The following is a 25,896-nucleotide window of genomic DNA, read 5'->3' on the forward strand; positions in this document are numbered from 1 at the left end:
CTGGTACTTGTGATGATTGTCATTATCTACTGCGACGCCAGTTTACAAGACAGCTACTCAAAGTTACAATATGGACACAGACTGGATAGAAAGTTGATCAATTCTTTTGTTAACTTCAGCATTTTAGACTGTGCTGAGGAGTGTTTGAGAACAACACGATGTAAATCAGTGAATTATTACAAAGGAGCACATTTCTGTGAAATAAACTATGAGAACAAATCTTCGGCCAATGACAGATTCTTGGAAAGTCCGAGGTGGATCTACAGTGAAAAAGAGGATTGGGATATTGTGAGTATGATTTTATATTTCTTAGCCAGGTTCAAGGACAACTTCTGTTTTATTGGCTGACCAAAAATAATCATTTCTCTTTGATCTTTTTACCGCGACCCTGGATAAAGTCTTGGATTGAAAAAATTGGACGACTAATTTTAATTTACACATTCTCAAACATGGAAACTATCCAGTTAAATTTCATCTGCAAATCTTGTGCCACGTAGACTTTAGTGAAAATGATCACTATTGTAAATGTCTTTCCAACACTGTGGTGGAATCATAGAATAATGTGATAGTTTTGATGGTTTTGATAGATAAAAGCATAGCGAATTTAAAATCGGTTTATTTCCCTTCCAAATACTCAATTAGTGTTTGAAAATGCAGTCGTTGATATGTCATAACAGATTTTCAATTGGCAAGCTTTGTGCACGAGCGTAAACATACATATCAGATTCGTAATCGCTAGCCACGGTTACTGAGTCCGGTTGTACCTACGCTACTTCAAACCGTGGCTGCATGATCATAGAAACTCTCGATTTTTATGAATATTCATGGAATGACACAATAATTATTTTTGACCAATTGCAGTCACAATAACAGATTTCCGATATTTTAATGGCTGCGCCACAACTAAAACGTGCAGTATTTGTTTTAAAGAAATGTGAAGATAACGAACAGTGATCAATTTCATAACAAGTACTGACGAACAAACAGGTTAGAGATCCCTCTTTACAAAAGCAAGTAAAAGTTATAAGTGTTTATTAAATTAAATTCGCATTAACAGCATTGGTTACCCTTGTAAATTTCGTGTTAATAAACTTAATCGTATTATGAAGCTTAATCAGGAAATTCGGGGTAAAGTGGATGTGTTGCGATTGGTTGACTAATGAACATCATTATTCATGACGTCAAGGATATTCTTAATCATACAAGCACAGCATTTGACGTAGTCTCAACGGATACAATAGGCGTGGCTTTCGACGATGATAAGACTAAACTTTATTGAATATGAAGAAAACATTGCCACTTTTTATTAATAATGTGTTTTATATTGGATCAATGAAATCTGAAACATGTACCATCATTATTGATTTTAAAAAATGATAAGTGGGGACATAAACGACAGCAAATGTAACTACGACATACATTATTTATGATATTCTATGTATATGTTTGCATGCACTAATAACTGTAGGGGTTTATACTACTATATGCCACTCCATAATAAGGGTTAACAATACTTTAATTACGGCGGTGGTATGACATAGACCCTTAATATTATTATTATAAAATTACCGATTCGTGTGGGCCGAGATGTAGACATTTTCGCAAAGATGAATGACGAAAAATACTTGAAACTTGCAGGGATGATAAATTGGCAATAACCCATGCTACATTCTGTGTCTATATGCTTGTGTCTATGTATCTGTTTGTCACTTCTATATAGGGAATAGTTGAAAAATTGTCGACAGTTTTCGTACAACTAACAGAATTAAGTGGTTCGGTCTTTTCATTTATGAAAAAACATCATTAAGCACTCTCTAAAGCGTTTCATCAAAGGATTAAAAAGTCAATGTCAATATAATCCACCATATGTTCCCTGTGATTCTTTCTGAAAAAAGGAACTTTCAGTGTAAACAACGATATCATTGATGCATAGAGAAGTTAGTGGAAATATGTTTTGTTAATGATTGTAAAGTGTGAGCATTTTTATCAAGAGTACTTGTTAGTATTTTTACATTATGATATCGGTTTATTTTTTCTCAAGGAAATCTACCAGAGATACATATATATCTTAATTATTAATATATTCAATCGACGTTTTCGCGTTAATTTAAAGTTTATTGATTTTTTACTTCTGTTCCGTTCCTATTGCAGGGTATTGTATCTTCTTGTTCGGCATCAAATTGTTCCATCAATGAAAAATGCAAACCCTTACCAATGGGCAAGTTTGAATGTGTCTTATCAGGTAATGAATTATGCTTTCCTTTTCATTATGCTTTACGAAGACGTAGCGTCGTTCCACTGTGAGTATATGTATCATTGAATGCCAATCTGCAAGAACATACAGATTAGAGTGAACTATTTAAGAGACAATTGCAGAATAAAATTGTTAACAACAAATGATTGACCCACTCAAAACACGCTAATTTTACCGTATTTTTATTGCCATCAGATTGTGGCATTCCATCCCAGTGGGGAATGAATTTGAGCAGCGTCGGTAGATGGGAAGGAATTGGAATTGAAAGATTCATGAAGTTTGACTGTTACCAAAATTGCAGTCAGTCTGGTTCACGGTTGTTTGTTTGCGCACCAAACGGACAGTGGGAAACGGACTTGAAATGCGGTATTTTTTTAGTATAAAATTTTTATTACATTGCTTAATAATTAGTAACCGGTGTGATCTCCAGTGATGTTTGATTATTCATTTCTCATTTCATCATTTTGTACGTTGTGTTCCGTGTAAGGTTTGATACGACTTAGGTTAACGGGGAGTTTGATCTGTCGACAGAGAATGCTTACTCCCTGGGCACCTGATTCCAGTAATGTATCTATGTTTTGTTCTGTGAAGTTTAGGAATCCAGTTTTGGTACGACAATTCATAGTTATCATTGGGTCAAATGTTGTCTGGCGTGTTTCACACCGATTCTTAACGAACAGTGACCAATATCATTACTCCTAGAAGCAATACAAAATCGATAGTTGGGGAAACACGGAGCCCTGGATACACCAGAAGTGGGATCAAGTGCCTAGGAGGATTAAGCATCCCCTGTTTACCGTTACATCCGCACTATTTACTGATCAGGTAAACGGAGTTATCCGTAGTGAAAATCAGTGTGCCTATATGTAGTAGAACTCCATTGTATATGAATCGCTTTCCATATAGAAAATATTAACAGGAAAAATATTAAAATACTCCAAGATTGTTTGCTATTTCGAGAGCGTTCTATTACGGAACATTTTACTTTCATACACCAATTATTAGACCTCAAACTACATACATCAATTCAAGCTCAGTATTTCATGGGCATTGATTGAAACACCTTATATGCACTATTTAGATCAGTTTACATTATGAAAAGGTGAATATAACGAACAGTGATTCATTTCATAGCTCCTGAAGAGAATACAGCATTAAGAATTAGGAAAACACGGATCCCTGGATATGCCAGAGATGGGATCAGGTGCGTAGGAGGGGTAAGCATCCTCTGTCAAGCGGTTACTCCCATCGTTAGGCTTACGTATCTATCAGGTAAACGGAGTAATCCGTTGTCAAAAATATCCTAATAATTGGTATGAAACACGTCAGACTGCATTTCAACTAAAAATATTTTGTAGTGGCATTCTAAGGAAAATCAACTCAACAATCATAGAATTTGCGAAATGCTGACTTTAAATGAGATTGTTGGGGCGCCTGTAGTATCCACTTGTTTGTCAGTAGCCTGTTTAGATTTCAAAACTGATCATACGCAGAAATGTGTAGAACCAACCTTGAACTAAGAAATGCTGCAAAATAAATCCAATGGTATGCACTTTGGTTTTTTCTTAAAATGTACAAGGGAAGCAAAACGTCTAGACTTTGTCCTGTTCGGAGTTGAATGTTGCATAGCTCTTATCCTTGGACGAATTTTCCACTTTTTGGCACGCTGTTTTTGGCTATATTTAGCTCTAAAACTTCATAGTTATTTCGGATTTCAAACATTTCGGTTGAGCATCACTGAAGAGACATTATTTGTCGAAATGCGCATCTGGTGCATCAAAATTGGTACCGTATAAGTTTTACATTATGACCCCTGGGTCGAGGCCTCTGCTGGTGGACTGTTAGTCCCCGAGGGTCTCTACAGCCCAGTAGCTAAGTACTTCCTTACTAGCTTGAAAATACGGATGGATAATTAATTGCTGTTATAAAATTTAGAAATTCAATTCAAAATTAAGGATTATCTCCCCCATGCATAGCTCTTATCCTTGGACGAATTTGGCTCCACTTTTTTGGCACGCTGTTTTTGGCTATATTTAGCTGTAAAACTTCATAATTATTTCGGATTTGAAACATTTCGGTTGAGCATCACTGAAGAGACATTATTTGTCGAAATGCGCATCTGGTGCATCAAAATTGGTACCGTATAACTTTTACATTGATAGAGATATATACCTGTAGATATGTACATACACAGATAGATAGATACACATATAGATGAATATGTAGATATATATATTTCATGTATGATATTTTTAGACATATTTTACATCATAGACAGCTGCTTCTTCAACAAAAATGGAAAACAGAAATATTCATATCTAGTGAGCAGTCATCCACAAAATTACTTTGTTAAACACCATTCTGATTCCACGCACAAGTTTTCTAAAGTGGAAATAAAAATACGCAGGAGTTCCTCATTGGCGGTAATCAAGTCTGTTGGAATTCCCATGTATGTGTGCAGCATTATTCCATTATCACCTGCATATGGTGTTTATATCTCTCAACTAACTAAATGCGTAGGAACTTGTTCTCTGCATGATCAGTTTTCAAATCGAGGCAGACTACTGACAACATCATGGTGTAGGAATTTCAACAGTCTCGTTTAAAGTCAACAGTTAGCAAATGTCATCGTCGTTTGAACGATTTGGTTTGCCAACACAAACCTATCATTGGGTCAAATACTGTTTGACGTGTTTCATACGGATTGTTCGGCCGTTTTTAGCACACTGATTTTGACTGCGGATAACTATATTTACCTCATCAAGAGACCGGTCAACAGGGACTGCTTACTCCTCCTAGGGACCTGATCCCATCTTTGGTATATCTTGGGGTCTGTGTTTGCCAAATTCTTTATTTTGTATTGCTTGTAGGAGTAATGAGAGATCACTGTTCGTTATCTTCGCCTTTCATAATTCACTTTTTATATCTATGATGATGAAATCTTCAGTGTGTGCATCGAGCTGGATAGAGTACCAGGGTCATTACTATTACCTGAGTGAAAAGAAAGTCAAATGGACAGACGCCAAGGTAAACTTTCCTTTCCTTCAATTACAATATTTATCATTATCTTTATTTTGTGTCTATAATTCGCTACTATGTTTTATCGGGATACATCCGTACCATTGAAATTATTGTGAAAATTAAATATACGCACAGCTCCATTTCGCATGGAATCAAAAGAACATACGCACCTATAAAAATAAAACCAAGTGTGTTGAAATTTGGAATCAACTCAGCGCTATTTGATGAAAGAGAATTCAAATTCAGTCAATGCATGAAGTATATTTAAATTTATCAAACGCTTTTCTCATTTATCACCTAGTAGTCTCATTACCAATTTACAAAACGATGTCAAGTGACTTAAGATGATAAATATTTTTGCAACTCAATTAATATCTTACTTTTTTCAAATGCGAAATTATGCCAAATCGAAAGAAGACAACTAAAATCAACCATACACAAATAGAACCACTTCATATCATATACTGTAAATTCCTTAATTTACGCGAGTACTTGATGAAAGGTGAAGATAACGAAAGGTGATCAATACCATAACTCCTATAATGTAAAACTTATACGGTACCAATTTTGATGCACCATATAAGCAATACCAAATAGATAGTTGGGCAAACGGACCCCTGGACAAACTAGAGGTGGGATCATGTGCCTAGGAAGAGTAAGCATCACCTGTAGACCGGTCGCACCAGCCGTGAGCCCTATATTCTGATCAGGTAAACGGAGTTATCCATAATATGGCGAAATGACTCCTTCACATAAAATCACGTGAAGGTGAATTTCCGTGTCGTTTGTTAATCAAGAGATATTACATGTATTTTAGCAACAGAAAATTAAAAGCAAGTAATTTTATTTCGCGAGCAATACCTTTCTCGAAATTACGCGATGATAAATACCTTGTGTATATTTAGGAATATTTAGTATTACAATGGTGTTCAAGTAAAGGACTCAAGCCAGAAATTATCTTTTAGAAATGACAGTCCCAAAATCTTGTAATTGTTTGAGTGAATGGGTTATCTGCTTCCCAAAACTATTTAATGTTTGCCATTCCCTACACGCACTTTCCTTTTAAATATATCAATGAAATATAATACATTGACGTATTAACGCTATTTTGACATCATTATATTGCTAAGTTATATAGCTTTTAATGTTGATTCAAATGGTGTAGCAGAAATAACCGTATCGTATTTGCTATGTTTGCATTTTTCAATGTTTTTGTCTGTGATAACTTTACAAATTATAATGATAGCCATTTCCTTATGAACGAAAAACGTGTATGGATCTTGATGAATATTGGATTTCTATTTCAACGGCTAATAATTCCAAAATGAACTCATTTATGATGATATCATTTTATATTTTACTTCAGAATTCCTGAAGGATTTATAACATTTGAATTTATATAAATAGTTACAAATGACTTTTGTACATCTAACATTTTGCATAACATATCTCATGCATATCAATATGACTATAAACCATGGCCAGTAGTCCATTGGATTTTATACAGATGTTCCTATGTACAAATATCATTCCCATTATGCCAAAACCTACCTCACCTACCACTGGTTCAAACCTGGGGATGATTGCATTCTACAAATCACCGTGTTGTTCTTGAGAAGATTTTCAAATGTTCCCTAGATACTCATATGTAAAACCAGACACATATATAAAAGAGATGAACAACTCTGTCGGTGGCATGTTTATCGTTCAAAATATGTGACGTTCCCACCTATAAATTGTTAATTTTGGTAAATTTTGAAATGTTGATTTTAGTTTATGTCACTCCTGTGTTCAATTGAAAAGCATCAAAGTTTCAAATGATTTGATAATCAACAAATATACTTTAAACTAAAACGTAGGCAAATGCTCAGCATTTCCAGAAATATCGCTGATATGGCAGAATTTGAATCATGTGTCATATTAAAATGAAACATATTCCAATTATATTGAATCTTCGATGTTTGATTTATATAATTTGGAGGAGGATTTGAACTTGATATCTTTCATTCGTAGGATGGTATGTGTAATTTGAATCAGTGTGTGCATTTTTACCGAAAAACAGGGGACCACGAGATAATACGAGACTGGGAAAGTTGCTAATCTCTATTATGTATGACTCTGGTAAAACTTTGAATTTGAATTGTGCAAACCTACCCCTGGTGCTTTGATCAAACTTGAATCTGCAATGCATGAAGATGCTTGCATATTGATACATGTATGATTAATCCTGATTTAGCTACTCTTGAGAATAATTTTCAAAAGATTTACTCGGATAATGCTTTGAAGGACTTGGAGTACCTGGTGATCTTTGCATAATAATATGACTAACTATGGCACTGCCGTTCTCCAAAAATATATAAACTATTTCCCTAACATTGTCATGTATACATTTAATTCCCTGTTGTGGTTCCATCTTACCCTCCAAGGTCATGATTTCGATAAAGGGGATACTTGTTCCGCAGTGTGATTAATCATAGCCTAGCAATTCATCAATATTTTAAAAAGACTTCCTACAATATATGCTTATGTAAACTTTAATCCCCTATTGTGAATGTAGCCCCCAGGGGGATCACATGTTTCATACCAATTGTTCGGCCGTTCTTTTCTTACTAATTTTGATAACAGATTACATCGTTTACCTTATCAAAATATAGGGTGTGATCACTCATCAGGGAATACTTACTCTTCCTAGAACTGATGCGATATTTATATATAATTTATACATGTACACATAACTGATACTCAACAAAACATGTTACAGCTGGAGTGTGAGAAGAGAGGTTCTCACCTGGTGGAGATCGGGGACCAAGAAGAGTCAGGCTGGCTTGCCTCTACATTTCTCGTCAAAAGTAAGTGAACTGTAACTGATATATCAGATTATGTCTATCGTTAGAGAACTGTAATTGATAGCTCGGATTTTGTCTATCGTTAGAGAACTATAATTGATAGCTCGGATTCTGTCTATTGTTAGAGAACTGTAATTGATAGCTCGGATTATGTCTATCGTTAGAGAACTGTAATTGATAGCTCGGATTATGTCTATCGTTAGAGAACTATAATTGATAGCTCGGATTCTGTCTATTGTTAGAGAACTGTAATTGATAGCTCGGATTTTGTCTATTGTTAGAGAACTATAATTGATAGCTCGGATTCTGTCTATTGTTAGAGAACTGTAATTGATAGCTCGGATTTTGTCTATTGTTAGAGAACTGTAATTGATAGCTCGGATTGTGTCTATCGTTAGAGAACTGTAATTGATAGCTCGGATTATGTCTATCGTTAGAGAACTGTAATTGATAGCTCGGATTCTGTCTATTGTTAGAGAACTGTAATTGATAGCTCGGATTTTGTCTATTGTTAGAGAACTGTAATTGATAGCTCGGATTGTGTCTATCGTTAGAGAACTATAATTTATAGCTCGGATTCTGTCTATTTTTAATGATCTGTAATTTAAAAGCTCGGATTCTGTCTACTTTTAATGATCTGTGATGTATAGCTTGGATTTTATTTTAGTGAACTGTAACCAATAGCTCGGATTCTGTCTATTTTAGGAAACTGTAATATATAGCTTGGGTTCTGTCTATTTTAGTGAATTGTAACCGATAGCTCGGGTTCTGTCTATTTTAGGAAACTGTAATTTATAGCGCGGATTCTGTCTATCGTTAGAGAACTGTAATTGATAGCTCGAATGCTGTCTATTTTAGTGAACTGTAAATCATGTCTCGGACTCTGTTTTTTTAAAATTTATTTTGTACTCTTTCCTCACACTGAATTAATATATCGCAGTGTGAGACACATATTACCCAAATCAACAGGGGAAGCTTAGTTTTGTAGTAAATGATCACTGATTTACAGAACACCATGAACCAGAAATAAGGGAGTGGACGTTAAGTGGATTGCGCGAACTATACAGCGATAGGCACGTGTACAGTGTAATACCATGCAGTGTTAGTCACGTGTACAGTGTAATACCATGCAGTGTTAGTCACGTGGACAGTGTGATACCATACAGTGCTAGTCATGTGTATAGTGTAACACTATACAGTGCTAGTCACGTGCAGTGTAATACCATACAGTGCTAGTCACGTGGACAGTGTGATAACATACACTGATAGTCACATGTACAGTGTAAAACCAGCGTATCTATCTCAAACCGATGTACAGTTCGATTCAAACTGACGTCAAACCTAAACATCTTGTTTTTATCCTTAAAATGTCACAAAAGACTGTTCTTAATTATGCACGATGTTGGATCAGAGTATATATGTGAGTCAGATTTGGCGGTCTGAATACGTACATCCCAATTCACTTTACATATTGTTCCACAGACATTAAAGGGGTCCAAATCTTTAAATATGAAAGTTTTTAGATGCGTCCTTCCAAACGGATAACTCTCGTACACAGTAAGGCACGATTTATTTATAGGAGTGAGTGGAACAAATAGCGCATAAGTGAATGTGCTCAGTAAGCTTTTCATAAACACTCTTCCTTGACCTGAACTCTATTGGTACGCAAGCTAAGTTAGTGATAAGTATTCAGGTAGTAATTATATACATGAGATTCTTATTATATCGATCACGTTATTTCGTTGCTCGTATGTATTATATCTAAGATATTGCTTGCAGATATGACATTGTTTTTATGTTTACACTGTAGTAAAACACTTCTTTCGATAGTAATTCTTAATGGACACGAATTGTGCTCCTTTATTAGCTGTACTGTTTTTGTAATCCTATGAGGCAGACTTCTACATTAGGAAATATACTCTCTTGCAGAGGTATTCAGCTCTATATTTACGGTAGATAAAAAATATAACGAACAGGGATCAACTCATAACTCCTATAAGGAAGACAAAATTAAGAGATTGGTCAACACAGACCACTGCATATACCAGGGGTGAGATAAGGTACCTGGGAGAGGTAACCATCCCCTGTAAGCCGTGTTTTATCTCTTGACAATTATTTTCCAAAAATTCCATTTGTCAATTTGATATGTCAAAGTGAACTCGAAATAAAAAACAGAATGAGGTATTCTAAATCTGGTTCATATTTGGACGATAATGTCAACTTCTCCATCGTCAATTTCTCATATATATGTGCTGAGTGTGATTATGTTTCAAACCGAGGCAGGCTACTGAGAAACTAGTTGATGTCACTGGGGTTTCAGCAGTCTTGTTTAAAGACAGCATGTCGGCAAATTCTATGGCCGTTTTAATGATCTTATTTGCATATACAAGCTACCATTAGGTAGAAGTGTAATGCTGTTAAATGTACTTTACCTACTGATTGTGACCGTGGATTACTGAAGTTTACTTGTTCAAGATAAGGGACTCACTCCTCCTAGGCACATGATCTAGACATTTGGTATTTGTTTGTTCTCTCTCGATTTCGTGTTCTTTGCATGATTGTCATGAGAGAATCACTGTTTGCTTTCTTCCTTTTCATACTCTGCTAATGACAAGTTAATGCATCTTACTTGGATTAGCGCGTCGGAACGACTGTCCGAAGAGCTATTGTCAGGATCCCGGTGTCGGTGTCGGCGTCCCACTTTCAGTAAAAAGACTTTAACCTGAGCTATATCTTTTGAACCAAGAGGTATAGGGTTTTGATCTTTCACATGTAGATACCTCATGAAACGACCTTTGGTTTTTTTCCAGGAAATTTGACCTAGTGATCTTGACCTTGGACTTTGACCTACTTTTGAAAAATTTTAACCTGTGCTATATATTTTGAACTAATACGGACAGGGCTTTAATATTTTACATAGAGATGCCTCATGAACAGACTTTTGATTTGGTAGAAGACATCTAACCTAATGAGCTTTGCCATTAACTTTGACCTACTGTTCAAAAACTTTAACCTTGGTTATATTTCTTGCATCAAGAGTGATAGGTCTTTGATATTTCAAAAATAGATGTCTGATTACAAGACACTTCTTTTCTTACCAAACCTATTGACCTTGGACTTTGACCTACTTCTTAAAAACATTAACCTTGGCTATATCCTTTGAACCAAGGAGATAGGGATTTGATACTTCATATTCAGATGCCTCATGATCAGGCCTTTCTTATTATATCAAAACTTTTGTCTTAGTAACCTTGGACTTTGACCTTTTTCAAAAAATATAACCTTTTGAACCTAATGGGATATGTTCAGTATAGAGGCATGCTTCCTGGTGAGGTATGGTGTCCTCTGACAACTCTAATTCCTGAAAATTTGGAACGCATGTTATACAATATGATCGAACTTAATACAGTTTACGCGTTCGTTATAAACCCCGAAACATTTTATTGTGCACATTTAATGTTCTTAATTTTCAATTTCATAGAAGCCTAATAACAGTGCTGCAATTTATAAAAAGTAGTGCCGTCTTGGTTGTCAAGGGGCGGTGTCCCTATACCAAGTTACATTATACAAGATAATTTTTTTATTTCGCTCAGTCAATCAAATTGCGTGTTACAATTAAAATTAATTTATTACTACATAAACATAACTTCTAACTATCCGTAAAATATTTTGAAGAATAAACAGGTATATAATCCATTCCTTTTAGCAATTACAAACCCTTATCCTGTATATATATTTCAGGCAGTTGTTCCACAAACCTTTTTGAGAAATGTACAGCATGGACGGGAGGAAACGATGTCGATGTTGAAGGTCGATATCGATGGAGCTACTCCAATTTGTCCATAACCTTCACCGCCTGGAAGGAAGGTGAACCGAGTGTAGGTTTACCAACAATAGCAGAGGAGAGAGACTGTATCGACCTACTTAGAACTGGGGAATGGAATGATAGACCTTGCTCTTACATTAATTCATTTATTTGTGAAATACCCTATGGACAGTAGAATAAATCTCCAAATCATCAGCTATAAATGTTTGATAGTTGTTCATTTTCCTCCCCAAAGACGTGAACCTGTCAGTTGTATTATTTCCTACGTTGGTATGTTTTGTTGTATGTTGTTTAACGTCCCATTTGAGAATTATTTACTCACATGGAGGCGTCACCATTGCCGGAGAAGGGCTGCAAATTTTAGGCCTATGAGTGGCGATTATAGCCTTTGAGCAGGAAATAATATTTATCGTGCCACACTGGCTGTGATACTGGACCTCAGTTTCTGTGGTCTCATTCGAAGGACCGTCCCCTTCAGTCGCCTCTTACAACAAGCAAGGCGTACCGAGGACCTATTCTAACGCGGGATCCCACAGGACCGATTGCTTCGTAACAGGGAGATTTTAGGTTCGAGTCCCGTTTATATCTTGTCAACCTAATTAAAGAATAACAAAGGACATCTTTCCACACACCCTCGCTATTCACCATGAGACCTAACAAAAACTGAGTTCCTGAGTCAAGAAATTCAATTGTACGATGAGTACGTTTTACTGCTACCACACTGAGTGTATAGGTTTAAATTTGTGGCACTTCATCTATCGCTGGTGAGTTCTGAATATGAGTAAAAACAATTCCCCAAGTAGCGAAAATCAAACATTTGCTCCTCCGCCATAAAAACTGGGTACAGTTCTGCAGTGGATGGAGGCTTGACTAAAGTTATGAAATTCATCGACTAAGGGTCTTATGTTCAACTAACGAAGGTTCTAAATAGACTATAGATCATGCTTATCCCGGGTTGGGACTCATTCATCATGTTTATCTACCCCCGAACATCTAGAAAACAAATCAATTACCTAGGTATATAGTGAACATGCAGATCTTCACCAAATTTGCAAAATTCATGCTAAGTGTTCGGTGGTATCAGATCTGGGCTGGGTTTAATACAAATATTATATGCGTGATAATAATTAGAAAGGAAGCATCTTTACCAAAATTGTGACACACGTAACCCATAAGTTGGTTTTTCCGGTACAATGGTGTCCGTAGTCCATTCCAGTGGCGGACTTAAGGGGCCACAGCAGTCCCCCCCCCACACACACACACCTATAAAATTTTCAAATTTAAGGTAAATCGTGGTCTCTTGTCTAAAAATATAAACGATAAAAGAAGCAATAATTTCTTCCAGTCTCAGAGGAATAAATGTCAATTTTTTTTATTTATTGAGTTAGTTTTAAAGAACTTGGTTTTTTTTTCAACAAAAAAAAAACATTAAAATTTGCGTCATTGTATTAATTTCATGACAGCAAATGGTAAAAATTATTACATAGGAGACAGCTTTCAAACCTTATAAAATATGTAAATGCAAGGGGCTTCCAGGGGCTTTGCCCCTGGGGCCCCACCAGGGCTTCGCCCTGGACCCGCTGAGACCTCAAGGTGGCCCCCAGATCTCCTGCTTCATAAAAGGTTGCGCCCCCTAACCGCAATTCCTGGATCCGCCCCTGCATTTCTAATATATCATAACTGGTTATGTCAATAAAGTTAATTGATTGATTGAATATTGTTTTAAGTCTCACTCGAGAATATTTCACTCATATGGAGACGTCACCATTGCCGTTGAATGGCTGTAATATTTAAGCCTATGCTCGGCGGTTATGGCCATTGAGCAGGGATGGATCTTTATCGTGCCACACCTGCTGTGACAATGGACATCGGTTTTTACGGACTCATCCGAAATACCGACCCATTTAGTCGCCTCTTACGACAAGCAAGGAGGTACTGAGGACCTATTCGAACCCGGGTCTCCACGGGACTAAAAAAATTGAAAATCAATCACTTTAAAAGTTCGTTCCATAGAGTCCTGTCTTTTAATTCACAGAAACAACTTCCTTATATTATGAATTATGTTGAACATTATTCTAGACGATCGGCTGTATATGAGGAGAATCTGAGGAATATCAAAATTTCGTATTCTAATTAAACTTATGAATGGAGATGGTTATTGTTAATAGATAAAACGTCGTCGATATATCTAAATGTCGATATGAAAGCCACAACAAGATATTTTTTCTTCTGATGTAGAAGCTTTTGAATAAATTCCTCTTGATAAGAACAAAAATACAGGTCAGCTAACAAAGGAGCAGAATTCGTCCCCATGGAAATTTAAACACTCTTGGTTAACTTGATCACCAAAGACTACGAAGATATTGTCAATGAGGACTCCAGAATATAGCTTATTTCAACTTCAGAGTACTTCTATGTGGAATCAGAGTGGTGTTTCACAAAGTCATTTTTTGGGTGACTGATCACTAGAAATGAATATTTTGGGTTGTTTTTTCATTTTTGTTTAAGAAGCAACTGTTTATGATGTCAAAATGTTTAGTCTATCATTCATTATTTATTACCCCTGGATGCTCCACAACACGATCAATTGATCTCATTTATTTGACAACCATCAAATGTTATATTTGTCTAATTTTGACATTTCGTATCCTGTATAATTTCCCCTCTGACATGGATCCTGAGAACGGTTTGGTACAGGAGTATAACCTCTGAATTGTTAATGAGCTCCAGTAGAATGATAAATGGACTCATTTGAAGTATATCTACAAGTGGATAGGAACGACACTGAAATCACAAAACGTCTTTCCACCATTAAATATTAATCGTTTTTTTCCTTTCCAGGCAGTCCCAATATACCGCGAACGTGATACCAGAAATTACATAGATAGAATGTCTGCTCTTGTTCTCCAATATATATTTCAGCAAACAATTGTATCTTATTATCATCATAAACAAGCCAAAAGTGGTGTAAATCAAAAGTGAATTCCAAAGAACGTATATTTTAAATCCCATAATTTTTTTTAATCTTATTTCTATCTAGTGACAGGGTGGTGGTTATTCCCAGATACACACACACATATATATATAGATAGATAGATAGATAGATAGATAGATAGATAGATAGATAGATAGATAGATAGATAGATATCTCAAAGTGTCGGATCCACAACATGGATACAAGGTCAAATACAAAAAATTATACAAAGCACTATAATGACCAACGACACGAACAACCAAATTGTCAAATTTTCGGGATGACCCGTCCCTTCTTCAGGACAAACGAAAAGAATTACATAATGTGGCCAATATCAACAGAGCATAAAAACAAAAACTACCTATAAATACATCTAACACTACAACTACACTAATCTACAAACGTATCTACAACGCAGACTATATGTTTTTTGGTCTTTAGGCTTGCCAATCAATGTTAAAAGTGGAGCGAATTAGGAGCGAATTAGGACATGCCTTATTCGTCCAAAGAACTGATCCAAAATCTTTTTTATGAGACCGCAATCACTACATTAGAAAATATTACAGGTTTATTTTGAGCAACTTTGAAAAGATGCAATACACACATGTTGATGGGTACAAGGTAATTTTGTACAGTCTTTTTTTTTTATTTCCATATCACAAACAATCACTACAGTGCATGATAGTAAATCCGCACACATAGATGTTAGTCGCTTTATATTAGGTATGTTTTGAAATTATTTTGGTGCATCATAATTGGTACCGTATAAGTTTTACATTATGACCCCTGGGTCGAGGCCTCTGCTGGTGGACTGTTAGTCCCCGAGGGTCTCTACAGCCCAGTAGCTAAGTACTTCGTTACTAGCTTGAAAATACGGATGTATATTTTTAAAATTGCTGTTATAAAATTTAGAAATTCATTTCAAAAATAAGGATTATCTCCATGATGCATAGCTCTTATCCTTGGACGAATTTGGCTCCACTTTTTTTGGCACGATGTTTTTGGCTATATTTAGCTCTAATACTTCATAGTTATTTCAGATTTCAAACATTTCGGTTGAGCATCACTGAAGAGACATTATTTGTCGAAATGCGCATCTGGTGCATCAAAATTGGTACCCTATAAGTTTTACATTAGGCAGAACACTAAGTAGATAGTGAATTAGATATATATCAAGGTGCTGGTGCATCAAAATTGGTACCGTATAAGTTTTATATATATATATATATGTACATGTATTATCATTCATGTTTATGGAACTCGAAATTGAAATATGATGTATCTAAGTAAAAGTTGTGTGTTTGTGTGCGAAATACCTCTGGTGTGTCCTCTGGTGTGTCCAGGGGTCCGTGTTTGCCCAACTATCTATTTTGTATTGCCTGTAGGAGTTATGAGATTGATCACTGTTCGTTATCTTCACCTTGCATCCAAGTAGTAACGCGTTATGCGTTGAATTTTACAGCATATGCTTTTGAACGTTTTTAATGTATATATCCCCTTGCACTTGTAACATGAACTGTACAACTTTCATGTTAAAGGACTGATTCACGATTTTTCGCAAAATTAAGGTTTTTTTTTTCATTTTTAAGGATCAAAATCAAGTGTCCAATGTGTTTACAAGGTTTCACCAAAAACTAAGGTTATACATTATCACAAAAGCTCATTTCAAAGAGTATATCTATTGTTTTCTAAACAAAGATTGTGGTATGTTATTGTTTACAATAATTTAAAAACATATGGATATCGGTCTAATTTTATCACATTCCAAGTATTCTATAGGTAAATGTTTTATCTAAAAGTTTCATGTGTGACTATGCTTTATAGTACGAAATCAATATTTTTTCTGGTTTGTTTGTAACATAAGAAGACTCGAGTCTTTGTTTACATAACACAGAGTTAAGGCTAAAAAACTGTTTTTATTCTTGCATTCAGAAGGGCAAAATTTTGGCTGTCAACATTAAATGAGGTGTATTTTTAATATTTACATCAGAAATTAAAAACTCGTAAACGTGTCCCTTTAACAAATGAGTTCTTTCCACTCTTACTGATCAGTTACATTCATGTTTAGAGCTATCAGTTTTCCATATGTATACTGAACTTTTTAAAATAACTTCCTAAACTTTGCTTTCATTTGTACATGCATATCTCAGGCTTCTTTGGATTCCCATTCTCTCCAACCAGGTTTTGATTTGAAATCGACCTCATTTAATATTAATAATAAACAATTAACTATACTTTCATGTTTTGATTGCTACCGTAGTACAAGGTATAAAATACATACTTAAGTACATCTAAATGATTTCTGGAAAGTGGTATTTAATATTTCATAGCTCTTCATTATCATGCTGGTGTTTTTGAACATGAATATCTGACATTTTCTACTTAGTGTATGTAATTTAATCCCAGGGGTAGGGTTCTGATTGCCGGATGAGGCTAAATTATTTGAGTGACTTGTTTGTTTATCAACTATCAACAGTGTATGTTTCCCATCTCTATCTGTTATTTTCTAAAAGAAAATGTATTATCTAGTTGTGTGAAAATCGAGAATAATGCATGGGTAATGTACGAACTTCTTCTCCTGTTCCTCCTCCTCATTGATATCTAAAACATAATTCACCTTAGCGCTTTTCTGTACTTTTATTTACCTTGAGTTTTACTCACTATATTATATTCAATGAAGCTGAACCGTACTCAGTGAGTCGTGGTTTATTCTGACTGTAAGAGGCCAGTACAATCAGAGTACTTATATTATCCCCCACGTTTAATTGATTTTCAGACCAAAACTTTAATTTTGTAAATCTATCGATGTATCCATATTATCACAGACTACACATCTTTTTAGACAGTTGATTGACGTCACAGACTACACATCTTTTTAGACAGTTGATTGACGTCACAGACTACACAACTTTTTAGACAGTTGATTGACGTCACAGACTACACATCCTTTCAGACAGTTGATGTACGTCACTTCGATATCATTGTACATTCCTCGTATAAAAGTCCGCTTGAAAACAAACTACTGCTTTATATTCGTGAAGAGGGGCATCAAGGTTATTAGATGGGTCATTCGTTGGAATGGTTGTATATTCTGATTTGTCTTTCTATGCCTGTGACGTGTGAGTACAATAATGTACTCTTCTCCCAGTATAACAGTAATGGAGGACTGAATTCATCACAAACACTCCTCTCCCCGGGAAGTTTCAGACTCCCTCAGTGTGCGGTTTTGTGTACAGAGCAGCCGTGTTGCCTAGGGTATCTTTACAATAGGAGCAGCAGGCAATGCATTCATGAACTACCAAGAGGAGGCATCTCGGGTCCGACGGTACTCCTCCCAGATGACGACGGATTACGGCGTTTTCGAAAAGGTAATACACACAGAATATCTTAATCTAACTTTCTTGAACTATTCAATTTAATTTTAACATTTTACGTGAGGATAAAAGTACATTATTATCATCATTCATCACTCAAATTACGACATCAATTGATAATCAAAGATCTAAGGTTACAATAAGTGTAAACATGATATCTGAATCTGCAGTTAGATCATCTAAACATTTCTAAAATGTACAACTTGTTAATGTTACAGACTTTCCTTATTGTGATATTGCGCGTGACTAAAACATTTCAATATCAACAAGATAACTGTACGAGCTACTTCCATTAATACCGTCATCATAAATTTCAAGGCCAAAAAATCCAACTCTGAAAAAAACATTGTACCTAGCAGAGCAGAATTGGCATATTAGTGATGCACTTTTATAAATGTTGACTGTGCCATTAAAGCTCCACTAAATTCAATATACTTTATATGACATTAATTTCTTTTGTATCAAAATTTGATAAACGAATTGGTTAATCTGATCAAGACGTAGGACTTATGGCCGGTGTGACCAGTCGACAAGGGATAATTCCTCCTCCTAGGCACCTGATCCCATCTCTGGTATGTCCAGGAGTCCGTGTTTGCCCAACTCTCTTTTTATATCGCTTATAGGAGTTATGAGATTGATCACTGTTCGATATTTTCGGCTTTCTGTTAATGCAGTCATTCGAGCTCTAATGCAAGATAATCAAGCATGATCGCAAACGCAATATTTGTTCAAGTGGGCAGATTAAGAAAGGTTAAAGTGTTCACTGAATGGGTTTTCATGAGAAAATATGAATAAATAGGAAATTAGCGATTTCTATTCGAAAAAAAATCAATTAAACAATTAATTCACCACCTTGACCCGATCATCGGTCCTCCATCAGGATATGGGGCTCACGGCGGGTGTGACCGGTCAACAGGGGATGCTTACTCTTCCTAGGCACCTGATCCCACCTCTGGTGTGTCCAGGGGTCCGTGTTTGCCCAACTATCTATTTTGTATTGCTTGTAGGAGTTATGAGATTGATCACTGTTCGTTATCTTCACCTTACAGGTACTACTAAAAGGTCACAAGCCTCATTCAATGAATTTATTTGCAAAAGAATACCTTGATAGTTTATTAAGCGGTCAATGCTGGGCGAAAAGTTGTCATTTGTATATCAAAGAGGAAGTGGCTTTTATGGATTTTAAAACATGAGCATTGTAGTCAGGAATCATGGAAAACGACACCTTTGCAATATAATCCAAATACACATAGAATATTTTCCTTGATAATACTTTTCATCAGATATATTATCCCAGACTTTTTTTTTCCATAGGATAATAATAGAATTTCGGAATCGGAAAAAAACCTTTCCATTATCCTGTAGGATTGTTGTCTTTGGTATCCCAAACTTGGAGTATGCAAAGTAAATCTCACCATATCCACTTTGATTTTTCTCAAAATATTTATCATCAAAATGTGTAAAAAGTTTGTCGTGTCCGGAGTAAATGTTGCACTGTTAATTAGATGGATAGAAATAGATACATGTAGATGGATGGATGAATGGATGGATGGATACATAGATAGATAGATAGATAGATAGATAGATAGATAGATAGATAGATAGATAGATAGAAGAATGGATAATTAGATCGATACTTAAAATTTTATATTCATGATGATGAAATCTTCAGGATGTGCACCAGGTTGGATAGAGTACCGGGATAATTGCTATTACAAGGGTAAAAAGAGAGTCAGTTGGACACACGCCAAGGTAAAGAAATTGTATTTTTTATTTTTTATCTATGTTCCCACTATCTTTTCTGAGATGCATCCATGCAATTAGAATTGTTGCGACAATTAAATATACACACGAACCCGGATTTTAAATATACAGACGGATCTGGATTTTAAATCAAATGCATGTATACACACGGATCCGGACTTCAAATTAAAAAACAACACAGATGAGGACTTTAAAAATTATCCATGACATGCTATTAAAAGAAAATATACACTTATTAAAAACAGCAAGTAAGTTGAAGTTTGGAATCAGTTCACCGCTTTCTGAAGAAAAAATTATCAAATTCAGCCAATGGCGTGTTTGAAAGTCACCATGAATTTTTCTCATGTCACCTAATAATTCCGGGACCAATTTACAAAAACATCAAACGACTTAGGTTAGAAATATTTTTGCAACTAAATTGATGCCGTACTTTTTCGCAAACCAATTAATGTCGTACCTTTTTTCGAATGCAAAATCCCATGGGGATCCGGGTTAGAATAGGTCCTCAGCATCGCTTGCCTGTGATAAGAGGCGACTAGATGGTACGTCCTTCGGTTGAAACCACAAAAACCAAGGTCCCATGTCACAGCAGGTTTGGCACGATAAACATCCCTGTTTGCAAAAGGTCTTAAGCGCCGAGCATAGGCCTAGATATTCTTCATGCTTTGGTGATAGGATTTGGAAGGTTTGACCTTGGGATGTAAGTTAAGTTAAACAAGTGTATTTACCGAAAACAGGAGACCGCGAGATAAAACGAGACTTATAGAAGTTGTCTTTGTTTTATATGTCTGTTAAAACTTTAGATTTGTATTTATGATTAAACCTGATTTAGCTACTCAGGGAATATAATTATTTTTAAAAATTCTTTAAAATTTGATCTCCTACTGAGGTCCCATTTGATCCCTCTACTGAGGTCCCATTTGATCCCTCTACTGAGGTCCCATTTGATCCCTCTACTGATGTCCCATTTGACCCCTCTACTGAGGTCCCATTTGACCCCTCTGGTTGTGATTCAAGGGGACTTAACTCTGCAGTAACTGATGAGGCTTGCATAGTAATGAAAATCTAAAGACAATGAACAATGAACAATCTCATCTACAAAATTAATAGTTGGGCAAGCACGGACACCTGGATAAATTAGAGATGAGATCAGGTGCCTACGAGGAGTAAGCATCCCCTGTCAACCACGTTTTATCTATTGATAATTGTATTCTTTTCAGTTTATCTAGTAACAATTGTATTGTGTTCAGTTCATATGTCGATTCTATACAGGGTCGTTCATGGTAGCTTCGTGGTAGGGTGTTTGCTTCGTAACCGAGAGTTCGAGTTCTGCGCTCTAAGATGTTAACATAGGTAGTAATTGCTCCTTTACCAAACGATCAACATTTAGACGTATCCCAACTCTGAATGTTAAGCATATGTCTAAATTTGTGGTACTTCACCTACAGCTGGTGATGTTTCAAGATGAGTGAAAAATTTCTGACGGGCGTAAAACAAAAGATCAATTAATCGATTCTTTACATCTCGAAATAAAAGACATAAACTTGATATGCATTAACTTGGTTGCCTGCTAATTAATGAAAAGGTGAAGATAACAAACAGTAAGGAGTTGGGCAAACATGGACCTCTGAATATACTAGAAATGGGACCAGGTGTCTAGGAGGAGTATCCATCCCCTATCTACAGTTCAAACCCGCCGTGAGCCCTGTATATCGACCAGGTGAATGCAGTAATCCATGGTCAACATCAGTGTGTAAAGAACGGTCTAACATTTTGTATGCCAAGAACGGCTTAACAATCGGTGTGAAACATGTCAGACACCATTTGACACAATAATAGGTTGTATTGGTAAACTAGACCGTTATAACGACCATACAATTTGCGAAATGCTGACTTTAAACGAGACTGTTCAAACCTCTGTAACGTCAACATATTTATAAGTAGCCTGTTCTCGATTTTTCAAAAAAAAATGATCATGCGCAGAATAAGCTCTTGTGTATCGAATCAGTTGAGAGACATATTCACAACATATGAAGATGCTAATGAAATATTGCTACAAAAATATGGGAAATTGACGATAGAAAAGCTGAAATCATCCCTTTATATTTGGAACATTTCCTTTTTCCATATTTGTTGAAGAAGCAACTATGTATGTGAAAACGTTTGATATATAATTTATCGTGAGGAATTGTTGTGTAGGAAAGTCATACATTTTTATGCTGTTGATTTGAGATCAGTATTTTATTTCAAATTTACTATTACTTCTTCAGAAATTTTAGAATTCACATTAATTTGATTTACAAGACATCTGTCATATGTTGTGGTACAGTACGTTTGAAGTTTCTCCTTCACAGCTGGTAATATGTTCGTGAGGAGCAGCTATTGTGGCTTGTTAGAACATTTACTGGATCCAGCAATGTATTTTTGTGGGGGGGTTTATGAAGTTTAGGAATCCAATATAGGTATGGTAACTCATAATCATTCGACCCATTGACTGGGATATTAAATGTGTCTAAAACTAAAGTATTGATTTGGAAGAATTTCATCTTTTGTAAGGACAGTTTGAGTAGGAGTACCAAATGTGGCATTAATGCCAAGTTCGTTTAAGATACAGTTGCAATAAAAACCATTACAAGGCATATATTGTTACAAGCTTTGTCAGCTGAAACCAAAACATATTCCTCGTGTAACCTATCTAATTCTTTCATCATTTCTGACTTACTGAATACAGAAGGATTGATGGTACGTACTTCTGTTTTAATGTGTCAAATATGGGATTTTAATTTTCCTCTTCCACTTTTTATCCTATATGACTAGTCATGGCCCTGATGTTCTCGGGAATATTCGACACTTCCCCCACACATTGCCCCGGACAAAATTACCATCCAAGGTCATGATTTCAATAAGCTGGAGTCTGCATTACCCTAACATGCTTACCCATCAATATGACTAATCAATAACCTAGGACTTCATAACAATTTCAAAAAAAGTTTAAGACTCAGCTACATATTTCCATATAAAATTTGATCTTACCGAAACCCCCGGGGGTCACATGGTCTATACCAATTGTTAGGCAGTACACTACACGCTAATTTTGATAACATATTACTCTGTTTACCTTATGAAAATACAGGGCACACGGTGGGGTGTGACCAGTCAACAGGGAATGCTTACTCTTCCTAGAGTTGCTCAACTATGTATATCTAATTCAAACATGTATATAGAAATGATATTTAATAAAACGTGTTACAGATGGAGTGTGCGAAGAGATGTTCTCATCTGGTGGAGATCGGGGACCAAGAAACATCAGACTGGCTAGCCTCCACATTTCTTTACAAAAGTAAGTAAACTGTAATTTATAGCTCGGATTCTGTCTATTTTAGTGAACGGTAATTTATAACTCGGATCTTTACCTTACATTGAATTAAATGCAAGGTGAAGATAACGAACAGTGATCAATCTCATAACTCCTACAAGCAATACAAAACAGACAGCTGGGCAAACACGGACCCCCGGAGAGTGAAAAGTGAATTGTTGTAGTAAATGAGCGCTAATCATGTGTACAGTGTCATACCAACGTATCTACCTAAAACCGACGTACACGAATGTTAACAACACCACATTCTCTAGGGTCGTTTTGATTGTCACTGATTTTGACTACGGATAACTCCGTTTACCTGATCAAGATATAAGGCTCACGGCGGGTGTGACCGGTCAACAGGAGATGCTTACTCCTCCTAGGCACCTGATCCCACCTCTGGTGTGTCCAGGGGTCCGTGATTATCCAGCTCTCTATTTTGTTTTCCTTATAGAAGTTATGGGATTGATCACTGTTCGTTATCTTCGTCTTTCATGTGCACATACAAGGTGAGGATAACGAACAGTGATCAATCTCATAACTCCTACAAGCAATACAAAATAGATAGTTGGGCAAACACGGACCCCTGGACACACCAGAGATGGGATCAGGTGCCTAGGAGGAGTAAGCATCCCCTGTTGACCGGTCACACCCGCCGTGAGCCCCATATCATGATCAGGTAAACGGAGTTATCCGCAGTCAAATCAGTGTACCAAGAACGGCTTAACAATCGGTATGAAACACGTCAGACAGCATTTGACCCAATGCGAGGTTGTATTGACGAACTAGATCGTTATAACGACCATAGAATTTGCGAAATGCTGACTTCAATCGAGACTGTTGAAATCCCTGTACCATCAACTTGTTTGTCAGTAGCTTACCTCGATTTAAAAACTGACTATACCCAGAACAAGCTCTTGCATATCGAATCAGTTGAGATATATAAACACCATATGCAGGTGATAATGGAATATTGCTACATAAATGTGGGAAGTTGACGATGGAGAAGCTGAAATCATCCCGTTGGTCATACAGTTGATTTGTCAGTTTGCCGTTAATGTCTACTTTCAATAAAATATCTAAGTATGAAGCAGAAGTGGACGACTCTGTGGCGTCCTTTATTTCGAGCTCACAGGGATATATCAAATCTACATATGAATGAAAGCTATCATTGTTAATAGACAAAACGTCATCGATATATCTAAAAGTCGAATTGAAGGTCACAGCGAGAGATTTTTTCTTCTCACGTAGAAGTTTTTGAATAAATTCTGCTTCATATGAATATAAAAACAGGTATGTCGGAATTGTGGAAACTAGTTTAATTTATTTAGGGAATGACCCTAATTTTGACCTATGTTACACGATATAATCACGTGGGAAAGTTTACGCTTTATAATCCGCGATGCATTTTATCGTGCAAGTTTAATTTTGTTTTTTTTTAATGTCATAGCAGCTTCACAAAAGTGCTGAAATTTAAAAAAGTATTGTCATCTTCATTGTAAAGAGGGTGTGCCCAATACCAGCTACATTATACAATATAAACTGTTTTTCATTGCGTGTTACAAGTAAGATTAATTTATTACCACATAAACATAACTTCTAATTATGTAAGAAAAACATTTTGAAGAATAGACAACTACATGTATATATACTTCATTCATTTTAGGCCCTTATCAGTTATATCTATTTTAGGCACTTGTCCTGCAAACCTTTTTAACGACTGCACAGCTTGGACGGGAGGAAACGATGTCGATGTTGAAGGTCAATATCGATGGAGCTACTCCAATGTGCCCATAACCTTCTACGCCTGGAAGGTAGGAGAACCGAGTCTAGGCTCTCCAAAAGGAGCAGAAATTAGAGACTGTATCGACCTGCTTAGAACTGGCAAGTGGAATGATCGACCTTGTTCTTACCTTAATCCATTTATTTGTGAAATGTCCTACGGGCAGTAGAATAAAGCACAAAATGTTCAGCTGTTTAATGCTTAGATATATGGTCAACATTAATATCTTTCATTCATATGTCGATTCGATATATCCATGTGAACTCGAGATAAAAGACGCTATAGAGTCCACAGCATCTGCTTCGTACTTCGATATTTTATTGAAAATAATAAATATTAACGCCAAACTAACAACTAAATTTTATCACAAACGGTATGATTTCAGCTTCTCCATCGTCAACTTTACATATTTATGTAGCAATATTCAATTATCATGTTTATATCTCTCAATTGATTCGATACGCAAGAGCTTCTGTGTATGATCAATTTATGAATCAAGGCAGGTTTCCGACCAACAAGTTGATGTTGCAGGGGTATCAACAATCTCGTTTAAAATCAGCATTTCGTAAATGCAATGGTCATGATAATAATCTAGTTTGCCAATACAACTTATCATTGAGTGAAATACTGTCTGACATGTTTCATACCGATTGTTATGCACTTTGATTTTGACTACGGATAACTCCCTTTACCTGA

The 25,896-nt window shown here is 36.0% G+C and overlaps 1 protein-coding gene across 1 annotated transcript; it reads left to right on the forward strand.

Moving 5' to 3' along the window:
• On the forward strand, positions 1 to 25,369 carry LOC125663156 (macrophage mannose receptor 1-like). The gene is made up of 9 exons (XM_048895461.2): positions 1 to 288; positions 2,152 to 2,242; positions 2,450 to 2,620; positions 5,202 to 5,281; positions 8,037 to 8,124; positions 11,863 to 12,099; positions 19,980 to 20,047; positions 23,312 to 23,399; positions 25,110 to 25,369. Exons 1-9 carry the CDS (start codon positions 13 to 15, stop codon positions 25,367 to 25,369), a joined length of 1,359 nt encoding a protein of 452 aa, XP_048751418.2. The 5' UTR covers positions 1 to 12.
• Positions 25,370 to 25,896: the final 527 nt, after the last annotated feature.

This window comes from Ostrea edulis, chromosome 8 (genome assembly GCF_947568905.1).
Source record: "Ostrea edulis chromosome 8, xbOstEdul1.1, whole genome shotgun sequence".
NCBI classification, from domain to species: domain Eukaryota; kingdom Metazoa; phylum Mollusca; class Bivalvia; order Ostreida; family Ostreidae; genus Ostrea; species Ostrea edulis.

What these genes read in the sequence shown, in the direction of transcription:
- LOC125663156 (XM_048895461.2), top strand. Translation starts at nt 13, where the DNA reads ATGATTGTCATTATCTACTGCGACGCCAGTTTACAAGACAGCTACTCA. An exon ending in AAAAAGAGGATTGGGATATT is followed by an intron (nt 289 to 2,151) that starts GTGAGTATGATT and finishes TTCCTATTGCAG; the next exon opens with GGTATTGTATCTTCTTGTTC. An exon ending in GTTTGAATGTGTCTTATCAG is followed by an intron (nt 2,243 to 2,449) that starts GTAATGAATTAT and finishes TATTGCCATCAG; the next exon opens with ATTGTGGCATTCCATCCCAG.